The sequence below is a fragment of the Erythrolamprus reginae genome, chromosome 5 (assembly GCF_031021105.1).
Source record: "Erythrolamprus reginae isolate rEryReg1 chromosome 5, rEryReg1.hap1, whole genome shotgun sequence".
In the NCBI taxonomy this organism is placed as follows: Eukaryota; Metazoa; Chordata; class Lepidosauria; order Squamata; family Dipsadidae; genus Erythrolamprus; species Erythrolamprus reginae.
Genome location: NC_091954.1, coordinates 369,852 through 392,915, shown reverse-complemented (window position 1 = coordinate 392,915; position 23,064 = coordinate 369,852). Strand labels below are relative to the sequence as shown.

The window sequence follows — 23,064 nt, the reverse complement described above, 5'->3', positions numbered from 1 at the left end:
ACCAAAACTGAGTGCAGCATTCCAAGTGTGGCCTTACCAAGGCCTTGTAAAGTGGCATTAACCCTTCACGTGATCTTGATTCTCTCCCTCCGTTGATGCAGCCTGGAACTGTGTGGGCTTTTTGGCAGCTGCTGCACACGGCTGGCTCCCATTTCAATGGTTGTCCACCAGGATTCCAAGATCCCTCTCACAGTTACTCCTGTTGAGCAAGGTACCACATACACTGTACCTGTGCATTTTGCAGTAGTCGAACCTCGAGGTGACGAGGGCATGAGCGACTGTGAGTAGAGGCTCCCTGTCCAAATGGGGCCACAACTGGTGCACCAGGCGGACCTTGCCTTCTTTCCAAGAGCTCGGGGCAATTTACCTTCATTTCACCCCCCAAAAACAGGTAGGAGAGAACAGCAGAGAAAGGCCCAGAAGTTGAAAGAGGTGCTTTGCAATTAAATAATTAAAATTTGGGGAGCCCATCAGAGACTGAGGGAGGGGGAGGGAGAGGCCAGAGATACCAGACTGCATATTTCTGCAAAATGAATTTTTAAGAGAGCAATGAAAGCTCTTCACAAAGACACTGCAGCTTTTAAGGAAAAAACCTGATGGAGACCCGGCCATTTCTTTAGCGGAGCGTTGGGCCCATTTCGCAGCCATAAAACAGGTGCAATCTGCTACAGAGGATATAAAAGGCCTCTGCGCTTTTCCTTATCTCCGGGAAATTGATCAAGCAAATATAAATATATATATATCACTAGAAGCAACTGTGGGAATTCTCCCTGGGTGAGAAAGCTGTTTTGTTCTCCAAAGTCTTTGCTTGGGCTCTCAATCACGGAGCGAGTTTTAATTAAAGTAAAGTAGAAAACTGCATAATAATTGGCGTGTGAGGCAACCCTCTTGTTATTTTGAACACACAGCTTGATTGCAAACGGTGACTTTCTGCTCCTACTGTAGCCCCACAAAACCCACGTGGAGTGAATTGCCAGAGGTTGGTTTTTAACCTGGTTCTCTCTGCTTCTTTTTTATTTGTTTATTTATTTTGTCCAATACACAATGAGGGTTTTAGTGGGTATGTATCTATAGACACATAGTAAAATGCATGATGAAGGCTATAGAGGAGATACTCATAGTAAAATATATTTAAGGAAGAATAGAAAAGAAGATATAGGAATAGAACATATCAATGAAAGAATAGAAGAAGAGATAGAGGAATAGAAGAAAGGTATAGGAGATATAGGAGAGCAATAGGACAGAGGACGGAAGGCACTCTAGTGCACTTGTACTCGCCCCTTACTGACCTCTTAGGAATCTGGAGAGGTCAACCGTAGATAATCTGAGGGTAAAGTGTTGGGGCTTTGGGGATGCCACTATGGAGTCCGAACCAATAAGCCGAAAGACCAGAAATGTCAGAAAAACAACCTCTCAGACCCTTCATAAAGGGAGGCGGGTGGTGGTGTGTTGTTTCTTGGGTTTCTGCCTGCACGAATGTTGGGTTCTATGGGTTCTTTATTCAAACAGACAGCATCCGTCCTACAACATGTATTTCTCATTCAATACTTTGTTCTGTACAAAGTTGAATGTGTACAACAGCAGGTGAAGTTGATGGTCAATCAGTGTCGCTTCCTAAGTGGACCGTTTGATTTCACAGAAGTTTGATTTACTTGGAGTTATATTGTGTTGTTTAAGGGTTCCCTTGATTTTTTTGAGCAGTGTATTTTAAGTCCAATTCTGATTTGCATCACCTAACCTCAACATTCGCTGAAAATCCTTTGGATTCCAGTCAACAGCCTGGCATCATCCACATAAAAAAGTACATTTATATTCCTATTCCCAACCTCTAACATCCCAAGAAGCATTCCTTCCTTCCACATAAGTACGTTAAACAACAGGGGAAGGTCATATATCCTTGTCTTGCTTGCTCCTGCGTGTGAAACATTTGTGATGCATTCTATGTATTTATTTTTGGTAAGCTTTACTTTAATATTCATAACAACCAACCTATGTAGGCTTTATCATACACTTGCCATAAATCAACCCATGTATAATAACCTCTCTTTCTCACAGGCATATATCAAGCTGTCAGAAAGCCGTGTGATAAAATTACTCTTGACTGTACAAATTCCTCATGCAACTAGTTTCTACTATAAAGACCTGTATAATCAAAGGACAAGTCACAGCAGCAAACTCCCCATAACCAGGTTGCCACAGAACAGCTCACGTGGGACCTACGAAACCAGACTTACAATCCTGGGCCTAGAAAGCTTAGAACTAAGACGCCTTAAACATGATCTAAGTATTGCCCACAAGATCATATGTTGCAATGTCCTGCCTGTCAATGACTACTTCAGCTTCAACCACAACAACAGAAGACCACACAACAGATTCAAGCTTAACATTAACCGCTCCAAACTTGACTGTAAAAAATATGACTTTAGTAATCGGGTTGTTGAAGCGTGGAACTCATTACCAGACTCTGTGGTGTCAACCCCCAACATTTTACCCTTAGACTATCCACGTTTGACCTTTCCAGATTCCTAAGAGGTCAGCAAGGGGCATCCATAAGCGCACTAGAGTGCCTTCCGTCCCCTGTCCCATAGTCTCTCCTATATCTCCTGTTTCTTCTCTACTATATCCTCTATAACCTTCATTGTGTATTATTGTGTATTGGACACAATAAATAAATAAAAATAAATTTAAAAAAACTATAAATGGAACGGAGCAGAGTAGAGAACAGAATAGAAATATTGGAAGAGGTACGAATTCAAACATTGGAAGGCAGGATTGTTGACAGAACCACCCAACCTTTAATTCCTCCTCCATCAGTTTGGCTGCTCTGCGGTCTTCTGCCTCCGTCCTCCACTTCTCAGCCACTATTCGAGCCTTCTCCTTTGCCATCGCGTCACGGAACTTCTTCGTGATCTCCGCTTCCTTTTGTTTCCTTCCCAAAACCAGGAAAGAAAGAGAGACAAGGTAAGGAAGCTTAAGTCAACCTCCAGATTTCATTAAGAACAAAGGTCTAAAGATACTGGACAACCTTGGCATTTTTTCCCAACAACCATCATAATGATGGGATTTCATGGACATACATTGACGTTCACAGGGGACATTGGTGATGGGTGATGCTCTCAATTCATGTCCAGATTTTCATCCATACATCTCTCTCTCTCTCTCTCTCTCTCTCTCTCTCTCTCTCTCTCTCTCTCTATCTCTCTCTCTCTCTCTCTCTATCTATCTATCTATCTCTCTATCTATCTATCTATCTATCTATCTTCTATCTTTCTATCTATCTATCTATCTATCATCTATCTATCTCTCTCTCTCTCTCTCTATCTATCTATCTATCTTCTATCTATCTATCTCTATCTATCTATCTATCTATCTATCTTCTATCTATCTATCTATCTATCTATCTATCTATCATCTATCTATCTATCTATCTATCTATCTATCTCTTTATCTCTATCTATCTCTCTATATCTATCTATCTATCTATCTATCTTCTATCTATCTATCTATATCTATCTATCTATCTATCTCTATCTATCTATCTTCTATCTATCTATCTATCTATCTATCATCTATCTAGCTAGCTATCTCTCTCTCTCTCTCTCTCTCTCTATCTCTATCTATCTATCTATCTATCTATCTTCTATCTATCTATCTATATCTATCTATCTATATATATATATATCTATCTATCATTATTATTATTATTATTATTATTATTATTATTATTATTATCCATGCCTAGTTCCTACAACCATACGACCCAGCTTAATTTCTGAATCTAAGCAAGATGTTATTTCTCGCTGAGATTTGCCATTTTCAGGAATGAGTAGACACTTCAAAGACACCATCACCCAATTCCAAAATCATTCTCCAGACCTTATTTCTGTGCAGATACTCACCACAGTTCTTCTGCCTCCTTCTGGGCCTGCTGCCTGGCCCGTTCCGCCAGGAGCTCCTCCGAGATCTGCTCGTACGTCTTGTCCCCTGGACCTTCTCCCATGAGCCAGACCCAGACCTCGCCATCGGCTCCCTGAAGCCACTGGACGTGTTTCCTGTTACCTGGAAGAGCCACCCAAACACGCTGCCGTCCATCAAACAGCACAAGACTTAAAAGACAAGGGATTGAGGACTGAGCCCTGAGCCTGTCAATCATTGTGAAGGAAGACGTCGTTTCAGCAACGGCGCAAAGCAAAGCGTTGACCCGAGGTTGCCTTGCAAAGCCACCTGGACACCGGCTCCAGCAGAAGGGACCAGTGGTTTTGCCTGGCTAGAGAAAGGGGGCCCGCTAAAAGTTTTCACTGCTTCTGTGGCCGGGGCTCATTTTGTGGGTGTGGTTTGATGGTCGTGTGATGGAGTGGGTGGGGCCAACCTGCTGTCACTCACGTACACTCGGTCACGTGACACCCCCCACCAAGCCACAGCCAGTGAAATGGTGGCAAAAATATTTCAGACTTTTTGACACTTTTTTAAACACTCCACCCCAGTGATGGGCTCCTACGCGTGCGGTCAGGTACACAGAATCGGCAGGGAAAAAATTGGATTTTTTTCCCTTTTTTCCCCTTCTGGGCTCTGGGTCTGTTTTTCCAATGGCAGTAAATGAGGTTGAAGGTGTATAATTTTAGAAGAGCTGTGCGTGCGTGTGTGTACATACACATTTTTGTGTGCCTGTGTGTAATATGTATGTACACCTATGGCAGATATGCATAGAATTAAATAGTATTTATAGATGATCAGTAATAGTAAATAGAGAAGACACCCTATCCTTAACCCTTGACATGAGTGACGGACACCTTTAAGCCAGTCACATGACCTTTAAGCCACCCCCAGTCACATGATAGTCAAGCCACTCCCACCTGGTCACACGGCATGCAAGCCACACCCACAAAATAAGCCACGCCCGCAGTGTGGTAGTAAAAGGTTTTGCAGCCCTACACTGCCCAGTCTCCACCCCAGTGCAAGAGATGACTGGGTTGGCCAAAGGGGGGGGGGGATATTTTCTTTTATTTTCTGATCTGTAGCTTACAATGAATCTTGTCGAGGGAGCTGCACTCACAAGACTGGTGTCCTCTCTATTTGCCAGTCAAAATAACCTTAGATCTGAAGGGCTGACAAATCCCTTGTGTGTCCAATCACACTTGGCCAATAAAATTCTATTCTATTCTATGTCTTTTCCCAAGAATAACAGCCCAGCAAATCAAGGGTTTTTTCCCCACCTATTACACGTGTGTATTGATTCAGCTTTTGGCTTCCTTTTTAATACATTTAAGATTCATTATCTCTCGTCTCTAGTGAGACGTGTTTGTGGACTTGTAAGCTGTAAGACCTTGTTATGCTTTTCTATTGACAGGCCAATCTGTTCTGGGTATCTAGGAACTTCCTCCCCTTGTCCTTCCCACTGACTTTTTAAATTTGCATTCTCTCGTGGGTTCTGCTTATTTTATGACTATTATTAATCATTGCTGTTTTTCTACCTAGCTTGTGGTATCTACAATTAGGTGTAGGAAATTAGTTGAATGAAAAGAAGGACCAGGAGAGACAGGATAGCAGCCTTCCAAGATCTCAGGGGCTGCCACAAAGAAGAAGGAGTCAAGTTGGTTATGATCTATAAAGCCCTTCATGGCACCGGACCAGAATATCTCTGGGACCGCCTTCTGCCGCACGAATCCCAGCGGTTAGGTCCCACAGGGTTGGCCTTCTCCGGGTCCCGTCAACTAAACAATGTTGTTTGGCGGGACCCAGGGGAAGAGCCTTCTCTGTGGCGGCCCCGACCCTCTGGAACCAGCTCCCCCCAGATATCAGTGTTGCCCCCACCCTCCTTGCCTTTCACAAGCTCCTTAAAACCCACTTCTGTCGTCAGGCATGGGGGGAACTGAGATATTCCTTCCCCCTAGGCTTATAGAATTTATACATGGTATGCTTGTATGTATGAGTGGTTCTTTAAATTGGGGTTTTTTAGATTGTTTTTAATATTAGATTTGTTTACATTGTATTATTATATTGTTGTTAGCCGCCCCAAGTCTTTGGAGAGGGGCGGCATACAAAATAAGTAAGTAAGTAAGTAAGTAAGTAAGTAAGTAAGTAAATAAGTGAATAAATAAATGCACCTGAGGGTAGAACAAGAAGCAATGGGTGGAAACTAAACAAGGAGAGAAGCAACTTAGAACTAAGGAAGAATTTCCTCATGGTTAGAACAATTAATCAGCAGAACACCCTGCCACCAGAAGTTGTGAATGCCCCAACACTGGAAGTTTTTAAGCAGATGTTGGATAACCACATTCTGAGACTTTCAAGGGGAGATTGGACTGCCCTTTGTCTGGGTGATGTAGGGTCTCCTGCACCAGCAGGGGTTTGGACTAGAAGATCTGCAAGGTCCTTCCAACTCTAATAATAATAATAAATAAATAAATAGATAAGTAAGTAAGTAAGTAAGTAAGTAAGTAAGTAAGTAAGTAAGTAAGCAAGCAAGCAAGCAAGCAAGCAAGTGAATAAGTAAATAAGTAAATAAATAAGTAAGTAAGTAAGTAAGTAAGTATGTAAGTAAGTAAGTAAGTAAGTAAGCAAGCAAGCAAGCAAGCAAGCAAGTGAATAAGTAAATAAGTAAATAAGTAAATAAATAAGTAAGTAAGTAAGTAAATAAATAAATAATAAATAAATAAATAAATAAAAGAATTTTTTTTAAAAACCACCATCTCCAATTCCTGACTTTAAAAAGGACAGAAAGCATCAAGCCGCTATCTGCTTCATGGTGAATTGCTCCAAGCAACCGTGACTTTTAGCCCCTCTCCAAAGAAATGACCTTATGGCAAACCCCTCCCTCTGGCAGCCCAATTTGCAGCCTCCGCTTTCCGTAAGGCCGGGGCTGTGACTAATGGGACCCGGAAAATGAACCTTCCGCAGTCCTTGCAAAAGGTAGAGAGTCCTCATTCTGGAACCATAACATTTGCCTCTGCTCCCCAGTCCTTTCTGCAGCAGATTAATAGAAACTGCTTCTGGCTGAAATTCATTGCCATGAACTCCAGAAACAAGACCTTGGAGAGCAATAGCCCAGTTCAAAATGACCCTCTGGAAGGATCACTCATCTCCAATGAACCGCCCGGCCTAACAGAGTGCACACCAGAAGCTCAGCTTATTCTTTCCCATAAAACCCCACAAAAACCCGAAGATTTCTTTTAAAATCACAGAGTTTGCAAAAGACATACTGTATTTTTCAGAGTACAGTGGTTCCTCTGCTTAAGAACTTAATTCATTCCATGACCAGGTTCTTAAGTAGAAACGTTCTTAAGAAGAAGCCATTTTTCCCATAGGAGTCAATGTAAAAGCAAATAATGCGTGAAAACCCATTAGGAAAGAAATAAAAGCTCGGAATTTGGGTGGGAGGAAAAGAAAAAAGAAGGACTCGGGGGTGGCGAGGAGGAGCACGCCCCTCCCTCCGTTCGCTCTGGACTGCCAAATCCTCCTTAAGCGCCACCGAAAGGCTCCTCTGGCAGCCCAGAAAAGCCCCAGATGGCCGGGATTAAAGGGAAAATGGCAGGAAAATGGCTGCTCTCAAATTTCCTGGGAGATTTTTCTGGGCTCGGGTTCTTAAGTAGAAAATGGTTCTTAAGAAGAGGCAAAAAAATCTTGGACACCCGGTGCTTATCTAGGAAAATTCTTAAGTAGAGGCACCAATATATAAGATGCATCGGAGTATAAGTTGAGTCCTGACATCTTCTTCCGGGCAATAATATGACTCAAGCATTGATGAATGTGGTTGAATGGTTATTATTGGGGGGATTTAGGACTAGTAATTAATATTTATTACAGGTTTTAGGCTTTATGGTCAGTCAGGCCTTTTGTCCAGAGACCTGGTCACAAAACATGGCTACTTCAGCTTCAACCACAACAACACACGAGCACACAACAGATACAGACTTAAAGTAAACCGCTCTGAACTCGACTGCAGGAAATACAACTTTAGCAACCGAGTAGTTGATGCCTGGAACCCACTACCAGACTCTGTAGTATCCTCACCTGACCCCCCAAAACTTCACCCTAAGACTGTCCACTGTTGACCTCTGCCCAGTGAGGGCCGTGCATAAGTGCACCAGTGTGTCTTCTGTCCCCTGTCCCCATGTTTCTCTCTTACTAGCATCATGCATATAAACATTGTTATGACTTTGTATACCACCAATGCTCACGTGACAAAACAAACAAATACATAAATATTCACCACCATTGTAAGGAAACTTGTGCCTGGCCTTACAGGAAAAGTGGACACAAAGAGGCCACAATTTTCTCCCTTGGTGCCTACGTTCATCCATGCTGCTAATTAAAATCTATTCTAAAATATCTGGAGCTGCAGGTGATGAAATATTGCTGGAATCACAATATTAGAAGGAGGCTGATTTATCATTGTTTCCTAGCAGCGATGGCGGCCCTGACAAGCCCTGATTGCTGGCCATCTTCTTCGTCTCCCGGAATTGATTCCCTTTTTTCAGACAGGCTATTGCAGCCCGACCAGGTCTCACATCTCGGACAGACACCCCCCCCACTCTGCTTAGGCCAAAGTTGCAAGGCTCAGCCAATTGCAGCACACAGGTGGTTTTCCATCCTTCTCTTCTGTGGCAGATTAACTGCTCATTTAATGAGTGTTTAACTAAAACGTTGCTTTAGGTCATTGCTGGAAAAAATTAAAGAACTTCTACACTTGACAGAGTTTCCTGATAAAACCTGATGCAGGAGGTTTGTATAACACGGGGCTTCTCACACTCACAATATTACAAGCACCAAGGGATTTCCTTCTTCTAGGGACACATTCATGATGGTGATGACCTTGGTCTTTGGTAGCACTTGCTAGGACAGGCGGTGGTGGAGGTGGAGGAGGAAGAGGAGGAGGAGGAGGAGGAGGAGGAGGAGGAGGAGGAGGAGGAGGAGGAGGAGGAGGAGGAGAGGAAGAGAAGAAGAAGATCCTAACAGCAATATTATTCAGGCTTACATACCACTTCATAGACTTTACTGTTGGGAATAGCAACCCTGGGTGATATTTCTGTTAAATCAGAGGCTGGAGGCCGATGAAGAGGATAACAGCTCTTTATTTAATAATCAGGAACATCTAAAGTGACCAGCTCACAGGCAGGTAGTGACTTAAAAACAAGCAGCCAAAACCGCACCTTATCTACTTTGTTACTAGCGCTGGGATTGGTGACAATGTTTCAAGACTTCGCGCCGGGGCTTCCTACTGGTTGCGCCCGGAGGCTCCTTATTGGTCGCGCCTCGGCTTCCCATTGGTTGCGCTAGCGGGCTTCTTATTGGTCGCCCTGCTCCAATCAGCGATCACCTTTATTCTAACAACTTGCAAACATAACAATTTCATTGTAGGATATATGCATAGTCAAATATATCTAAGAAAGAATAGAAGAGAAGAAATAGGAATACAACAGATCAATGAAAGAATAGAAGAAGAGATATAGGAATAGAAGAAAGGTGTAGGAGATATAGGAGAGCAATAGGACAGGGACGGAAGGTACTCTAGGGCACTTGTACTCGCCCCAGCCAGATATGTGAAGAAGCAGAGAGATGGAAAAGGCCAATAAACTCAAAACCACACAACTGAACCAAACGGCAGTGGAAAAGAAAGAAACGGATAGTTCTGCCGGGTCATTTTTATCCTTCTGGCTTTAATTCTCCCAGGCCTTTTGGCCAGAGACTCAGACCTGGTCACACAAAACATGCTGGTTTTTTTAACTTCCCTTTGCTTGATGTTCTCCAACTGCATTATTCATAATTGTTGTTTTCAGCAGGAATCATTTATGAATACCTGCACACATTATCCAGTTAGATCTTTGGAAACTTTGGGAGTTTTGAGTCCCTTTGTGTGTTGAAAGAGGTGGCTCTGAGCCATTTTGCCTTCTGTTTCCCTCACGGAGAATCCAATTTCTGCATGTGAATACAGACCCGAGTTTAGATGAATAGCTCACACATGCATAAATTATGACTCTTTGCAGGTGAAGTACTTGTAAGTAGATTCCTTAAATTATTCTTAAGAGTACTTCCCTTCGAAATATTGCATTTCATGTAATGGCATGCTATTCATAATTAACAATGGATTTCAGAATAAAACAGCAGCTGCCAAAAAACCCAACACAGTTCTCGGCTGCATCAACAGAGGGAGGGAATCAAGATCACGCGAAGGGTTAATGCCACTTTACAAGGCCTTGGGAAGAAGGCCACACTTGGAAAACGGCATCCAGTTTTGGTCACCGTGATGCAAAAAGGATGCTGAGACTTTAGAAAGAGTGCAGAGAAGAGAGACAAAGAGGATTAGGGGGATGGAGGCTGAAACATATGAAGAACGGTTTTGCAGGAACTAGGCAGAGCAGCTATCCAGTATCTCAGGGGTGGCCACAAAGAAGAAGGAGTCCACCTATTCTCCAAAGCACCTGAGGGAAGAACAAGAAGCATTGGGTGGAAACTAAACAAGGAGAGAAGCAACTTAGAACTGAGGAGAAATTTCCTGACATTTGCAACAATGAATAAGTAGAACAGCCTGTCTCCAGAAGTTGTGAATGCTCCAACACTGGAAGCTTTTAAGCAGATGTGGGATAACCATCTGTCTGAAGTAATATAGTGTTTCCTGCCTAAGCATGGGGTTGGACTAGAAGACCTCCAAGGTCCCTTCCAACTCTATTGTTGTTGTTGTTGTTGTTGCTGTTGTTATTATTATTATTATTATTATTATTATTATTATTATTATTATTATTATTATGTGGACTTATGACCACAATTGAGCCCAACAGTTTGGTTGCTAAGCAAGAGAAACATAGAAACATAGAAGTCTGACGGCAGAAAAAGACCTCCTGGTCCATCTAGTCTGCCCTTATACTATTTCCTGTATTTTATCTTAGGATGGATATATGTTTATCCCAGGCATGTTTAAATTCAGTTACTGTGGATTTACCAACCACGTCTGCTGAAAGTTTGTTCCAAGGATCTACTACTCTTTCAGTCAAATAATATTTTCTCACGTTGCTTTTGATCTTTCCCCCAACTAACTTCAGATTGTGTCCCCTTGTTCTTGTGTTCACTTTCCTATTGAAAACACTTCCCTCCTGAACCCTATTTAACCCTTTAACCTATTTAAATGTTTCGATCATGTCCCCCCTTTTCCTTCTGTCCTCCAGACTATGCAGATGGAGTTCATGAAGTCTTTCCTGATAGGTTTGATGCTTAAGACCTTCCACCATTCTTGAAGCCCGTCTTTGGACCCGTTCAATTTTGTCAATATCTTTTTGTAGGTGAGGTCTCCAGAACTGAACACAGTATTATTCCAAATGTGGTCTCACCAGCACTCTATATAAGGGGATCACAATGCAAGGCAGAGAGAGATCGCATAGCATAGGTGCAACACTCTCGGTGTAGCCTGCTACTTTTGCTAAATAAAACCACCATTTAGAAGCTCTGCAACCATTTGAAACCAGCATTTTTCTCCCAACAATGGGAATTTCCAAACCTGTGTCCAGCCTCACTCAGACTGCTATTAATTTAAAGAAAGATGCAAATTTTTACCCGGTCAGAACCCAGCCAGATGCTGCCCAATTCCACAACATTACTTCCTAAAACCTGCAATTCTCTCGGCCTCAGTAAAATCGCTCTGATCCTCCTATTCAGCCCTTCAAGATTGGATTTTTAAAAGTATACTTCAATTATTATATAATTGATGACAGCAATTGATTAACAAAACTGCTCTCTTAACAAAAAAATGGGAGTCACGGCTAATTGCTGACATAATCAGAGTATGACTTGAATTCCATCGTTTTAACACAAGCTGTGTTGATAAGAAATTGAGTGACGTGGCCCAGAGCCAACAGTTCCATTCCATAATTTTTGGACAATTGTTCTTAGCCGTTATTTCATTTCAAATACATGTTGGACCGTGTGGCTGGTATTTTCCACCGTAGAAGAATCTTCACCATGGTGCAATGTTACTTCAGCGAGGTTGAGACTTAATGCTTACAGGATGTCCTGGTAGGGTTCCTCTTCACTGTGGGTGTGGCTTCTTTTGTGGGTGTGGCTTGCCAACCATGTGACCTGGTGGGAGTGGCTTGACAATCATGTGACCGGAGGGGTGATGATAAGGGGGCTGGAGACTAAAACATATGATGAACGATTGCAGGAAGCGAGCTTGGCCCAGGGGAGACATGATAGCAGTCTTCCAATACTTGAGGGGCTGCCCCAGAGAGGAGGGGGTCAGGGTGTTTTTCAAAGCACCAGAAGGCCAGACAAGGAATAATGGATGGAAGCTGACCAAGGAGAGATTCAACCTGGAAAGAAGGAGGAACTTTCTGAGGGTGAGAGCGACCAACCAGTGGAACAGAAGTTGCCTGCAGAGGTTGTGAGCGCTCCAGCACTTGGGACTTTCAAGGGGAGTTTGGATGGCCATTTGTCCGAAATGGTATAAGGAGTCCTGCCTGAGTGGGAGTTGGACCAGATGACCTATAAGGTCCCTTCCAACTCTGAATGAATGAATGAATGAATGAATGAATGAATAAATGAATGAATGAATGAATAAATACTCTACTCTATTATTATTACTATTATTATTATTACTCTACTCTACTCTACTCTATTCTCCATTCCATATGAGACCCAACCGGATGTACAGTTTCCTCCCAGGAGATTCCTAGAGAGGCCCCACGGAGGCTTCTCCCCACCTTTTCCGACCCTGTTTCCTCCCAGGAGATTCCTAGAGAGGCCCCACGGAGGCTTTTCCCTGTCTTTTCCAGTTACAGTTTCGGAGGCTCGTGTTTGTAAGTGGAAAATGGTTCTTGAAAAGAGGCCCAAAAATCTCAAACACCCGGTTCTTATCTAGAAAAGTTCGTAGGTAGAGGTGCCACTGTATTTATTCTCCTTTTCAGCCATTGAGCGAAAGCCGTCCGTCCGTTTGGAGAAGCTCTGCTCGAGGAAGCTGCCTCATCCCTCCGCCTGGTTTTCTCTATAGTTTCTAGGAACTATTTGTCAGTGATTGCAAAGTTACCGGCAGGAGGGAGGGAAGAAAGTTTGCATTAATACCGCATTAAATATCCATTATAATGCGCCATGCCCAACTTCTAGCAGCTTAAAGATAATGTGGGCTATTTAATAACTTTCACGTTCTGCCACATTGCTCAGGCCTGTCATGCAGCACAGATCGCGTAACAAGGTTATTTGTTGGAGGTGTGAATTGTTCCTTTTTAAGGGCACCCTTTAAAAGAGAATTTAAAAAAATTCCCAGCGAAGTGAAAAACACCGTGTCGTTAAGCCCGAAGGGATGAGCCGAGTTTAAGTCAGGACGCGGAAAAGAAAAATGTATCCACCCTAGAACAACCCCAATGTCCCAGGCCTTCAAAGCAGAAAATGGCACTGGCTTCACAGTCCTTTTATGCTCCTCTCTAAGCGATTTGACAGAATCAGCCCCCAACAATCTGGGTCCTTGTTTGACCCACCCTGGAATCTAACCACTGTGCCACCAATATTGCCCCAGTCAAGCAACAAGCTAACAGTAAGCAGCGCAACCAAGCAACCTGCAAGATCACTCACAACAACACTGATTGGAAACATAGAAACATAGAAGACGGACGGCAGAAAAAGGCCTCCTGGTCAGTCTAATCTGCCCTTATAATTATTTCCTGTATTTTATCTTAGGAAGGGTCTATGTTTATCCCAGGCAGGTTTCAATTCAGTTCCTGTGGATTTACCAACCACATATGCTGGATGTTTGTTCCAAGCATCTACTACTCTTTCAATCAAATAATATTTTCTCACGTTGCTTCTGATCTTCCCCCCAACTCACCTCAGATTGTGCCCCCTTGTTCTTGGGTTCACTTTCCTATTAAAAACACTTCCCTCCTGAACCTTATTTAACCCTTTAACGTATTTAAATGTTTCGATCATGTGCCCCCTTTTCCTTCTGTCCTCCAGACTCTACAGATTGAGTTCATGAAGTCTTTCCTGATACGTTTTATGCTTAAGACCTTCCACCATTCTTGTAGGTGAGGTCTCCAGAACTGAGCACAGTATTATTCCAAATGGGGTCTCACCAGCGCTCAATACAGCGGGATCACAATCTCCCTCTTCCTGCTTGCTATACCTCTAGCTATGCAGCCAAGCATTCTACTTGCTTTCCCTACCACCTGACTGCACTGTTCACCCGTTTGGAGACTGTCAGAAATCACGACCTCTAAATCCTTCTCTTCTGAAGTGTTCATTAGCACAAAACTGCCAATACAATACTCAGATTGAGGATTCCTTTTCCCCAAGGGCATTATTTTACATTCAGAAACATTAAACTGCAGTTTCCATTGCTTTGACCACTTATCTAGTAAAGCTGAATCATTTGCCATATTACAGATGCCTCCAGGAATATCAACCCTATTGCACACTTTAGAGTCATACGAAAATAGGCAAACCTTCCCTGCCAAATCTTCCCCTTTGTCACTCACAAAGATATTGAATGAATGAATGAGTGAATGAATGAATGAACCAATCAATCAATCAATCAATCATCAGTCAGTCAATAAGTCAATAAATCAAGAAATATCATTCCCCTCCTTTGTACCCATTGAATTCATGGGCAACTGCTAAGTGGAAGAATATGTAAACCACTGTACACAACTTTGCACACAAGAGGGAAAGGAAGAGCGCCCATCTTACTCTGTTGGAACCTCCTTGTCCTCTTCAGGCTAACGGCTCCTTCTTGGCGTCCCTGCTCCCCTGCTTCCCACCGCCTGACCTGCTCTTCCCTCATCTTGTAGAAGAGGACCTGCTTCTGCTCTTCGTTCAGCTCGGCCAAAAGCTCAGGGTCGATGTAGAGGTCCCGCAAGATTTGCTGCAGCATCGCCGGGCTGAGCCACCAGACAGGGAGTGGCGTGCCTTCAAAAAAACGGTCAGTAGGCAGGGAAGAAAGAACCCAAGGAGGTTCAGCTCAAGGCCACTCAAGCTCCCTCCAAGCCTCACGGATGAACATCGGAGACTCTTTTTCAGAACCAAGGAGGGAAAAACCAAATAAAAAGAGGGATACTTCTCGGGAGCTTCCTTTAAGGGACCCCCAAAATAAGTCTTGAGGGCTTCATCCACCCACAGATCTGCCTGAAGAAGGATGGAGCCAAGACTTATTATTGGATGTGCCCCAAAAGGCAGCCAAGAAACGTGAGATCTTCTGCTTGTTAGTTGCCAGAGGAGAGTTCAGAATATTTTTTTTAAAAAATCAGAATCTGGCCCCTGGTTTCTGCTCGTACCATCCAAGCTACGCAACGAAGCAACACCATCAGCGCTTAACAAAGAGTGAACCTCCTTCGGCTGCTCTTTTCCTTCCTCTGGGGTTTTTTCCAGTGGGTGATGTCATGGGTAAAAGCGACAACTACACCGGTGATATCCATGTCATCTGAGGGAAGCGATCTCCCCTCGGAAGAGACACACAGCTGGGTCCCTTCATGGCTGCAACCTATGCCTCCCCCTGCTCGCTCCGGGGTCATGTTTAGCTACTGTCAACAACCGCAACACACACAAACACAAACACGAGCAGGGTGATTCAGCCTCCCCTAATTAAAAAGGATGGAGAGAGAGAGAGAGACGGAGAGGGAGGACGCCTGTCCACATTCATAGGGCAGGTCATTAATATTAATTCAGCCCTTGGCAGCTCAGTCTTTTGACCCATCGGTGTGTTTTCCGCTGCAGGGAGAGAGGAGGGAACGAGACGGCCTTGCAAGCCAACGGTGGGTCTTTCTCTCACTCTTAATGAAATCCTACAGATGGCCCTTTTAGGATCCCTGTTAAAATTACGCAGATGCCACTGTTTTTGTTGCCGGCAATGATCCCAAGGTGTCAAGCAGGATCATCAGTGATGGGCTTCTACAGGTATGGTCAGGCACGCAGAACCGGCAGTAAACTTTTGGTCAGGTACATAGAACCGGTAGAAAAAATTTGATTTTTTTTCCTTTTCCCCCTTCTGGGCTCTGGGTCTGTTTTTCCTATCGCAATCAATGAGGTTGGATGTGTATAATTTTGGAAGAGCTGTACGTGTGTGTGTGTGTTTATACAGTTTATATATTAGATGGTGTATATTTTTGTGTGCCTGTGTGTAATAGGTATGTACACCTATGTCATATGTACATAGAATTAAAGAGTATATTTTGGATGGTCAGCAAGAGTAAACAGAGAGGGAAATGGTCTCTCTTGGAGGCCAGGAGAGGCCAGGCACCCAAACCCAAACCCTTGTCGTGAGTGACCTCAAGTTGGCCACCTTTAAGCCAGTCACATGACCTTAAAGCCACCCTCAAGTCACATGATCATCAAGCCACTCCCACCTGGTCACATGGCTGGCAAGCCACACCCACAAAATAAGCCACACCCACAGCATTGTAGTAAAAGAAATTGCAGCCCTTCACTGGGGATTATGGAGAGTTCAGCCTCCCAAAGCCACAGACGGTTGATGCCTTTATGAAGCCCCATCGGAATGGCATCAAACCCAAGAGAAATTCTCAGGGAGAAATGGGCCTACAGAGCCTGATCCCCCCCTTTCATAGTCCACATGTGGATCCCATTTGAAGATGGGGGCTGCAAATAGAATAAGCGGAACCTTTAGAAGCAACTCTAAAGTTACCCATAGGATTCTGAGATAAGGAAGGAAACATGTTTCCCTAATCAACAATAACCAAAGAATAGAAGAGAAGAGAATGGAATGGAACACAACAGAACACAGCAGAACACAAAGACAGAATAGAATAGAATAGAATAGAATAGAACGGTTATCCAATCTCTTCTTTAAAACTTCCAGTCATGGAGCAATTACAATTCTCCTTAGTTCCAAGTTTTTTCTCTCCTTGCTTAGTTTCCATCCATTGCTTCTTGTTTCTCAGCTGTTTTGGGGAGCAGCTTGACTCCCTCTTCTTTGTGGCAGCCCCTGAGATGTTGGAAGGCTGCTATCACGTCACTCCAAGTCCTTCTTTTCATCAGGCTGGACATATCCAATTCCAGCAATTGTTCTTCCTATGTTTTAGCCTCCCGTCCCCTCATCGTCTTTGTCGCTCTTCTCTGCACTTTTTCTAGAGTCTCAACAACATTTTGCTTAGACCTACCAGAGACGAGTCCTTAGGGAGTTGGGTGGCATACAAAGTGAAATGAATGAGTGAATGAACAAACGAACAAACAAACAAATAATAAGGGGTCTGTGGATTAATTTGTACCATGGACATACGGAGAAAGTTTGCAGGAACTGTACATGGATGGTCTAGCAAAGAGAAGGACCAGGGGAGACAGGATAGGAGTCTTTCAATACTTGAGGGGCTGCCCCAGAGAGGAGTGAGGGGGTCAGGCTGTTCTCCAAGGCACCAGAGGGTCAGACAAGGAGCAATGGATGGAAGATGACCAGGGAGAGATTCCACCTCGAATAAGGAGGAACTTTCTGATGGTGAGAGCGATCAACCAGTGGAAGGTTGTGAATGCTCCAACACTAGAGACCTTCAAGAAGAGATGGGACTGGCATTGGTCTAGAGTGGCATAGGGTCTCCAGCAGGGGGCTGGAATAGATGACCTACAGGGTCCCTTCCAATAATAGAGAGAGAGATGAGAGAGAGAGAGAGAGATGAGAGAGTTATTTCCCCCAGTCTGGAGTCATCTACAAATCTGATGAGTCCCCTTTCCATCCCGAAATCTAAACCATTTATGAAGATACTGAAGAGAACTGAGCCTAAGATTTTGGAAGTTGTTATTGCTGCTGTTACTCTTTCCGTTGTCTGCCAGATTGTTTTGACTGGATTTGGTTCCCAGGGCCAGCTAAGGATATTGAAGGAACCACATGCCTTGTTCCAAGAAATATAACATTGCACAGTTGAGGACTTGCTATTCCTTCCATTTATGTTCAGAACTTTCAGTATGGCACGAGGCAGCATCGTCCTCCTCTCTGTCTTCCACTTCTAGAATCATTTCAGAGAAATACAGAGAGTTGGTTTTTTTTTAATGGCAAAACAAATGTTTCCGGCTCTGAGTTATCTGTTATTTTAACAGTTAAAATCACTGTTTTCTCTTTAATATGGTTGGTTTGTCTCGTGCAGTTCTTTCAGGAACAGACCTAAGCCTATAGTGACCTCTAATGGACAGACTGAACTAGGTTTTTGGAAAGGAGGTAAGGAAGGAGGGAAGAAATGGAAGGAGGGAGAGAAGGAGGGAGGGAGAGAAGGGAAGAGAGGGAAGGAGCGAGGGAAGGGAGGAGGGAAGGATGGAGGAAGGGAAAGAAGGAAGGAGGGAAGGAAGGGAAAGGGAGAGAAGGAGGGAGGGAGAGAAGGGAAGGGAGGGAGGGAAGGATGGAGGAAGGGAAAGAAGGAAGGAGGGAAGGAAGGGAAAGAGGGAGAGAAGGAGGGAGAGAAGGGAAGGGAGGGAGGGAGGAAAGGAGGGAAGGAAGGAGGGAAGGAAGGGAAAGAGGGAGAGAAGGAGAGAGGAAGGGAGGGAAGGAAGGAAGGAAGGGAAGGTGGGAGAGAAGGGAAGGGAGGGAAGGAGGGAGGGAAGGGAGGAGGGAGGAAGGGAGGAGGGAAGGAGGGAGGAAGGGAAAGAAGGAAGGAAGGAATGAAGGGTGAGTGGTAGGGAGGGAGGGAGAGAAGTTGTGGGGGCTTCATCGCTGGAGGCTTTCAAGGGGAGACTGGACATCCATTTGCCAGAAATGGTATAAGATCTCCTGCTTGAGCAGGGGGTTGGACTAGATGACCTACAAGGTCCCTTCCAACTCTGTTATTTCCCTGTGTTCTATAGAGAGAGAGAAAATGGCAAAAAAGATGTTGAGACTCTAGAAAGAGGGAAGAGAAGAGCAACAAAGAGGATTAGGGGATAAATGGAGGCTAAAACACATGAAGAACAGTTGCAGGAACTGGGCCTGGCTGGTTGAATGACCAGAAGGACCAGGGGAGACACGAGAGCAGCCTTCCAATATCTTAGGGGTTGCCACAAAGATTTGGGAGTCAACCTATTCTCCAAAGCACCTGAGGGTGAAACAAGAAGCTTAATAACCATATCAAAAGATTGGTCATAAAATCAATTTAAAAACTCATTCAACAGCTGCCTGCTTAGCAATGGAAGCTTTTGTCCCAATTATAGTGATAAGTCCAGGACTCCGTTTCGGTGTCTAAATGCCAAGTTTCATCCCTGAAAAAGAAGACGTCCATCATAAGCTGCATTTTCAGGATCAGTCCCCTTTTATGTTATTAAATCTGTAACCAATCGGAAAGGATCAACGCTTTCTGTGGTGCTGCCCAGGGGAGTAGTATTGTTTCCGTCACAATTGCAGCCCACATAAACTCTGGAGTTTTGGGAACAACCCTGTCATTCCAAAAAAAATAGACTGCAAAAGACAGAAAGGAGTTGTGGATTCTCTGGTGAATTAAAAATGAAAATCGACAGATGTGCAGAAATGGACAGGATGACCATGGAGAGGGTAACTAGTAACTCCGTTAAGTTTGTAACTGTTGTGTGCTCGTGTGTTGTTGTGGTTGAAGATAAAGTCCTCATTGACAGGAAGGACGTTGTGGCAGAAGATTTTATGGGCTGTGCTGAGGTCGTGTTTAAGGCGATGGAGTTCTAAGCTTTCTCAACCTAGGATTCTAAGTCTGGTTGTGTAGGGGATTCTGTTGCGAGTGGAGGAGTGGAGGGCTCTTCTCGTAAAGGATCTCTGGACATTTTCTAGGGGGTTGATGTCCGAAATGCGGTGTGGCTTAAAGACAGATGAGCTGTATTCAAGGCTTGGTCTGGCGAAAGTTTTGTAAGCTCTGGTGATTAGTGTGAGATTACCGGAGCAGAAGCTACATAGGATTAGATTAACAACTCTCGAAGCCCTTTTGGGGCTGCTGCTGCAGGGGGCTTTGGCACTTCTTAGGTCATTGGATAGGACTATTCCAAGGACTTTAACAGAATGAGGGTCATCTGGTAATTCTGGTAAATTCTGGTAAATCATTTTTGTTTTAGAAAAAACCACCATTCTTCTCCAATCTCAGGCTACTTCCTTCTAACAGTTCAAGGAAAACCCAACTTAGAATGAGCTTACCCTTGCAATAAATGTTTAAAACAATGTTCAATATATTATAGGGTCACCTAGATTCGGAGTACAGGAGAAAAAAGCTACATTTTAAGGCCCACCTTCAACCTCCCAGGCTGAAGCGTGGCAACAACGATAAAACCCAGACACCCCAAGCAAGGGAAACTGCTAAGGCGTAAAAGCAAATAAAACCAATTTCAAATTATGGGATATCTGTCTGTCTGTCTGTCTGTCTGTCTGTCTGTCTGTTTTGTCAAGTACATAATGTAGGAATATGAAGAAATAATCATATTAATATACATACATAAAAGATTAGAAGAACATTAGAGATAATAGTACAGTGGTACCTCGTCTTTCGAACGCCTCTTCTAACGAACTTTTCAAGATACGAACCCGGGGTTTAAGATTTTTTTGCCTCTTCTTCCAAACTATTTTTACCCTACGAACCCAAGCTGCCTGCGCTGGGATGCCCCCGCCTCCCACTTCCGTTGCCAGCTGAAGCACTGGGATTCCCCTGAGCCTCCCCTCCCTGGGAATCCCCACCTCCGGACTTCCGTTGCCAGGGATTGTGTGAAGGAAGCAAGGCGAATGGAGGGCTTGGAGAGGCACTGAAAGGGTGTGTTTGAAGGAAGAAAAGGGAGGGTGGCCCCCTCGCCTTTCTTCCTTCCCACGCCCCCTTTCGCTGCCTCTCCAAGCCCCCCCTAGCCTTGCTTCCTCCACCCGCCCTCCGTTCGCCTCCCTTCTAAAGTTTGGGATTTTCCTAATGGATTTGCACGCATTACTCGCTTTTACACTGATTCCCATGGGAAATATTGTTTCATCTTACGAACTTTTCTACTTACAAACCTCGTCACGGAACGAATTAAGTTCGTAAGACGAGGTACCACTGTATTCATATACATGATGATAGTAAGACATAAAGAGACATTAGGGCAGAAGATGGGAGGCACGTTGGTGCACTTGACCTGGTCCTGAAGAAATTATAATATCAGCTCCAAATCTCATTAGGAGCAATATTCCTAGCGGCTACAATAAAGGAAAAATAAAACATATTAAAAAGCAGAAAAAGTCTGAATTTAGTTAAGCGCCTCTAACAACTTCATGGAGAACTTTCATGTGGTTTTCTTGGCAATAGCCTTTTGGTCTATGTGTGCATGTGTGCTTGTGTGAGTTTGTGTGTGTGTGTGTGCCATTCCTTGGAGATTTCCCATCCAAGAACTAGTCAGGCCTAATGTTGCTTTTCTTTTTAGTTTTTAGCATTCAGTTTTGGTCACCACACCACAAAAGAGACATTGATATTCTAGAAAAAGTGCAGAAGAGAACAACCAGGATGATAAAGGGACTAGTTGCAGGAACTGGGCATGGACAGTCTAGCAAAGAGGAGGCCCAGTGAGGACATGATAGCAGTCTACAAATGCTTGAGAATATTTGCCACAGGGAGGAAGGGAACATATTGTTTTCCAAAGCACCAGAGAGCCAGAGAAGCAGCAATGGTCAGAAGCTGACCAAGGAGAGATTCAACCTGGAAATAAGGAGGGATTTTCAGGTGGTGAGAGTGATCCACCAGTGGAACAGAAGTTGCCTGCGGAGGTGGTGAATCCTCCAACACTGGAGACCTTCAAGAAAAGACTGGACTGCTCTCATTCTCCCTCTACCTCCCTTGCTGTGTGTTTGTGTTTGTTACACATCCTATCTTCTCCAAAGCCTGATAATTTCCTTTTATTGTAGTCTTTCTATTTGTTTTATGCTGGTGAGTAAAATTAATAGGATTCACCGTTTGGCCTGTCCAGACAGAATGGTCCAGGAAGAGCTCTCTCTCTCTCTCTCTCTCTCTCTCTCTCTCTCTCTCTCTCTCTCTCTCTCATATTTTCTCTTGCTACGTCTTCCACGATTGGACAAGACCCATCCTATGCTGATGCTGGGTCAACAGACAAGGACATTCGTATTCTAAGTGGTATCCTACAGTATGGAGCTTCAAGAAAACAATCTTGAGAGACTCTTCAGGATCAGGACAGGCTGGGCTTCGCATTCTCCATTCTGGGGTCTCAGTTAATAGGTCATGTTCCACGTGTGTTTCCTTCTGCTCAAGCAACCACATCAGCTGGGAGACCACAACGGCAAAAGAACTCTTTCTATTCAACACAACAGACGGGCAAGAATGAGACCTTGTGACTCTGTGGCCTCATGTGTGGTTGAAGGGCAGGGAGCTCCTTCCCCACTGACAGGCAGGCAAAGAGATCCGACACACAGACAGACACATTGACGGAGTGGAAGGCATAGAAGGCTCCCAGCTCCCTGTGAAAAAGCTGCACATGATTTTCAATGCTCATTAAGCTTTATTGGAAGGAATATTTGCCAAATTTTATGTCAATGCATTCATGTTTTTGAGGTTGATTGACAGCAGTTTGAATCAGGTGAAGAAAGAAAAAGCGACAGCAGGCGGTAATATCCGGTCATTGGCCATATCTTGAAGACGTCCAGGTGGAGGTGGTGTTATTTCCCCTTGGGGCTATACAAATGAGATAAAATAATAATTTGATCAGAAACTCTTCCCTGCCCTCCCTTCTGCCTTTGAAACACCTGCCCCTCTCCAGGTCAATTACTTGGAATGTGTTGGACTACGAACAAGGGAACGTCCGATGCACCTCTGGCGCCTCTGGAGTAGAGGAGAGTTGACTTACATTACACAGCATTGGAATCCCCATGGACAGTCCTGTCTCCCATGGGCGGTGGTGTCACTTGGACAGTTTGGGTGAATGCACCTTCCTCCAAGAAGACAACACTTGGGATGGGCATCACCTGTGAAAAGAAAAACAGTAGACAGGGAGATGATAAGTAAAGATACTTAGATAATTTGTTTCCTTCAAAGACATCAGTTTCTTCTACAGAATTACTGGATTCCTATACATTCAGGAAATGATCTCTGACCAAGGGATCCATTTCTGCTAATCTCCCTTCAGCAGCCCCAATATGTCATATATCAACCCAGGTTTCAAGCCTGTCCCAGAGCTGGATTGGCAGGTGTTCCTGTC

General features: G+C 44.0%; 1 protein-coding gene across 1 annotated transcript in view; it reads right to left on the bottom strand.

The window, feature by feature from the left end:
- The window catches only part of SH2D4B (SH2 domain containing 4B), a 43,587-nt gene extending 28,736 nt beyond the window's left edge, over positions 1-14,851 (bottom strand). Inside the window, exons 1-3 of the mRNA XM_070753918.1 lie at positions 14,668-14,851; positions 3,900-4,059; positions 2,794-2,929 (exon numbers count right to left, since the gene is read on the bottom strand). Coding sequence (XP_070610019.1) covers positions 2,794-2,929; positions 3,900-4,059; positions 14,668-14,851 — 480 coding nt within the window. The remainder of the gene's footprint in view (positions 1-2,793; positions 2,930-3,899; positions 4,060-14,667) is intronic.
- Positions 14,852-23,064: the final 8,213 nt, after the last annotated feature.